Raw genomic sequence first — 3,219 nt, forward strand, 5'->3', positions numbered from 1 at the left:
CGGAGCGCCGTTCTAAGCGCTGGGGGAGATACAGGGTCATCAGGTCGTTTCACGTGGGGCTCCCGTTTTTAATAATAATGATTATGGTATCTGTTAAGCGCTTACTACGTGCGGAGCACCGTTCTAAGCGCTGAGGGAGATACAGGGTCATCAGATCGTTTCACGTGGGGCTCCCGTTTTTAAATAATAATAATGATAATTATGGTATCTGTTAAGCGCTATGTGCGGAGCACTGTTCTAAGCGCTGGGGGAGATACAGGGTCATCAGGCGGTTTCACGTGGGGCTCCCGTTTCTTCACCCCCCTTTTTCCAGATGAGGCCACTGAGGCCCAGAGAGGTGAAGTGACTCGCCCAAGGTGACCCGGCTGACGAGCGGGGGGAGTCAGGATCGGAACCCACGACCTCCGACTCCCCGGCCCGCGTTCTCTCCGCCGCGCCGCGCCGCCCGGCCGCCGGAACAAATTCCCAGCCCGAGCAGGATTGGACATCTCCCTTTTTATTGGCCCGCCGCCGGCGGGACGGAGATCCGCGCCGGCGAGCGGAGGGGCCGGGGTCCGCGTCCGGGGCGGGGACGGCTACTGCATCTGTCGCTGCTTGTGCCTCGGGTGGCTCTTGCACAAGATGAACCACCGGCCTCGCCTCTTCACGAAGTAACAGTCCTTGCACCGCTTCCTCAGGACGCCCTTGGTCTTGAAGCCCAGGGCGGCGGGCCGCAGGGCGGGGAGCGGAGCGCGCCACAAGAGCGGGCGGTCGCCGCCGGGACGCGGCCCGCCCGGCTCCGCCGCCCAGGGTCCGGCCCCGAGCGCGGGGGGCCGCGTCGTCGCCTGCCGGCTCAGGAGGCGGAGGGGGCCGCCGACGGCCGCCATCACCTTCCTCGCCAAGAGAGCCGCCATGGCGGAGCCGAATCTGGCGGGGAAAAGACAGGTTAATAATAATGTCGCCATCTGATAACAGTGCCGGTATTTGTTAAGCGCTGACTATGTGCCGAGCGCCGTTCTGAGCGCGGGGGTAGACACAGGGGAATCGGGTCGTCCCGCGTGGGGCTCCCGGTCTTCGTCCCCATTTTACAGATGAGGGAAGTGAGGCACAGAGAAGTGAAGCGACTTGTCCACCGTCACACAGCGGGCAGGTGGCAGAGCGGGGATTCGAACCCGTGACCTCTGACTCCCAAGCCCGGGCTCTTTCCACGGAGCCACGCTGCTTCTCATTTAAGCGCTTACTAAGCGCAGAGCACTGCTCTAAGCGCTGGGGGAGATCCAGGGTCAGGTTGTGGGGCTCACAGTCTTCATCCCCGTTTTACGGATGAGGGAAATGAGGCACAGGGAAGTGACTTGCCCAAAGTCACACGGCTGACTAGAGAAGCGGCGGGGCTCAGCGGAAAGAGCCCGGCTCTGCCACTCGGCAGCTGGGTGACCTTGGGCGAGTCACTTCACTTCTCTGGGCCTCAGTGACCTCATCTGTAAAATGGGGATTGACTGTGTGCCTCACGTGGGGCAACCTGATGACCCTGTCTTTACCCCAGCGCTTAGAACGGTGCTCGGCACAGAGTAAGCGCTTAACAAATACCAACATTATTAGAAAAGCAGCGGGGCTCGGTGGAAAGAGCACGGGCTTTGGAGTCAGAGGTCATGAGTTCGAATCCCAGCTCTGCCACTTGTCAGCTGGGTGACCGTGGGCGAGTCACTTCCCTTCCTCTGGGCCTCAGTTCCCTCATCTGTCAAATGGGGATGAAGACTGTGAGCCCCACGTGGGACAACCTGATTCCCCCGTGTCTCCCCCAGCGCTTAGAACAGTGCTCTGCACAGAGTAAGCGCTTAAATACCGACATGATTATCCCCATTTGACAGATGAGGTCACTGAGGCCCAGAGACCGGAAGTGACGTCGGTGGACCAAAGTCACAGAGCAGCCAAGGGGAGGAGGCGGGATGAGAACCCAGACCCGGCCTCTTTCCACGAGAGCTCGGGGTGTCTCTCGCAGACGATTTCCGAGACGGCGGGAGGCCGAGGGCCGGGCAGGGGCGGCCCTGGAAAACCGCCGTGAGGGAAAAAGGCCGCCATTATCACCTCGCCTCAGGCCGTTCTCGCGAGAACAGCGCCCCGTCTCGCGAGAACAGGGCCAGACCTCGCGAGACTTGGCTCTCCGCGCCGCCAGGACCGGCCCGGCCCGTCGTGGCCGCTCCCTCGCTTTTTCTCCCTCTCTCTCTCCCTGCGTGACCCCGCCATGTCCGGATGCCCGCTGCACAGGCCCCCGCGCCCTCCCACCCCACACACCACCGACCTGCCGCTCCCGCCGCTGCCGCCCGCGCCCGCTCGGCCAGAGGAATGGCGGCCGGGCGCATGCGCGTCCTGGGAAACGACGCCGCCGGCCGGGAAGGGCCCCCACGCTCCCCCTTTCTTTTCCGCCAGGAGCAAAGATGGCCGCCGGACGGGGTCACGTGACCCGGGGCGCTCCTCCCTCTTCCCCGCCCGCAGGGTCCTGAACCCTGCCGCTTCGGGCAGTCATTCAGCCATCCGCCCATTCATTCATTCATTCATTCATTCATTCCTTCCTTCCTTCCTTCATTCATTCATTCATTCTTGCGTTCATGCGCTCATGCATTCATGCATTCATTCATTCATTCATGCATTCATTCCTAATAATCATGGTCTATGTGGAGCGCTTACTAGGTAATAATAGTAATAATGATGTTGGTCTTTGTTGAGGGCTTACTAGGTAATAATAATAATGTGTTGGTCTTTGTTGAGCGCTTACTATGACATAATAATAATAGCAATAATATTGGTCTTTGTTGAGCGCTTACTATGACATAATAATAATGACAATAATATTGGTCTTTGTTGAGCGCTTACTATGACATAATAATAATGACAATAATATTGGTCTTTGTTGAGCGCTTACTATGACATAATAATAATGACGATAATATTGGTCTTTGTTGAGCGCTTACTATGACCTAATAATAATGACAATAATATTGGTCTTTGTTGAGCGCTTACTATGACCTAATAATAATGACGATAATGTTGGTCTTTTTGAGCGCTTACTATGTAATAATAGTAATAATGATGTTGGTCTTTGTTGAGCGCTTACTAGGTAATAATAATGATGATGTTGGTCTTTGTTGAGTGCTTACTAGGTAATAATAATAATGATGTTGGTCTTTGTTGAGTGCTTACTAGGTAATAATAATAATGTGTTGGTATTTGTTGAGCGCTTAC

General features: G+C 56.5%; 1 protein-coding gene across 1 annotated transcript; it reads right to left on the reverse strand.

Annotated features, from left to right (window-relative positions):
- Positions 1-475: 475 nt before the first annotated feature.
- Positions 476-2,396, reverse strand: MRPL36 (mitochondrial ribosomal protein L36). Its single transcript, XM_007655523.3, has 2 exons — positions 2,279-2,396; positions 476-906 (listed from the first exon to the last, which is right to left on the reverse strand). The coding sequence occupies exon 2, from the start codon at positions 891-893 to the stop codon at positions 576-578; it is 318 nt and encodes a 105-aa protein (XP_007653713.2). The 5' UTR covers positions 894-906; positions 2,279-2,396; the 3' UTR covers positions 476-575.
- Positions 2,397-3,219: the final 823 nt, after the last annotated feature.

Source organism: Ornithorhynchus anatinus, chromosome X3, assembly GCF_004115215.2.
Source record: "Ornithorhynchus anatinus isolate Pmale09 chromosome X3, mOrnAna1.pri.v4, whole genome shotgun sequence".
In the NCBI taxonomy this organism is placed as follows: domain Eukaryota; kingdom Metazoa; phylum Chordata; class Mammalia; order Monotremata; family Ornithorhynchidae; genus Ornithorhynchus; species Ornithorhynchus anatinus.

Coding starts and splice junctions, on each gene's coding strand:
- MRPL36 (XM_007655523.3), bottom strand. CDS start 893: ATGGCGGCTCTCTTGGCGAGGAAGGTGATGGCGGCCGTCGGCGGCCCC.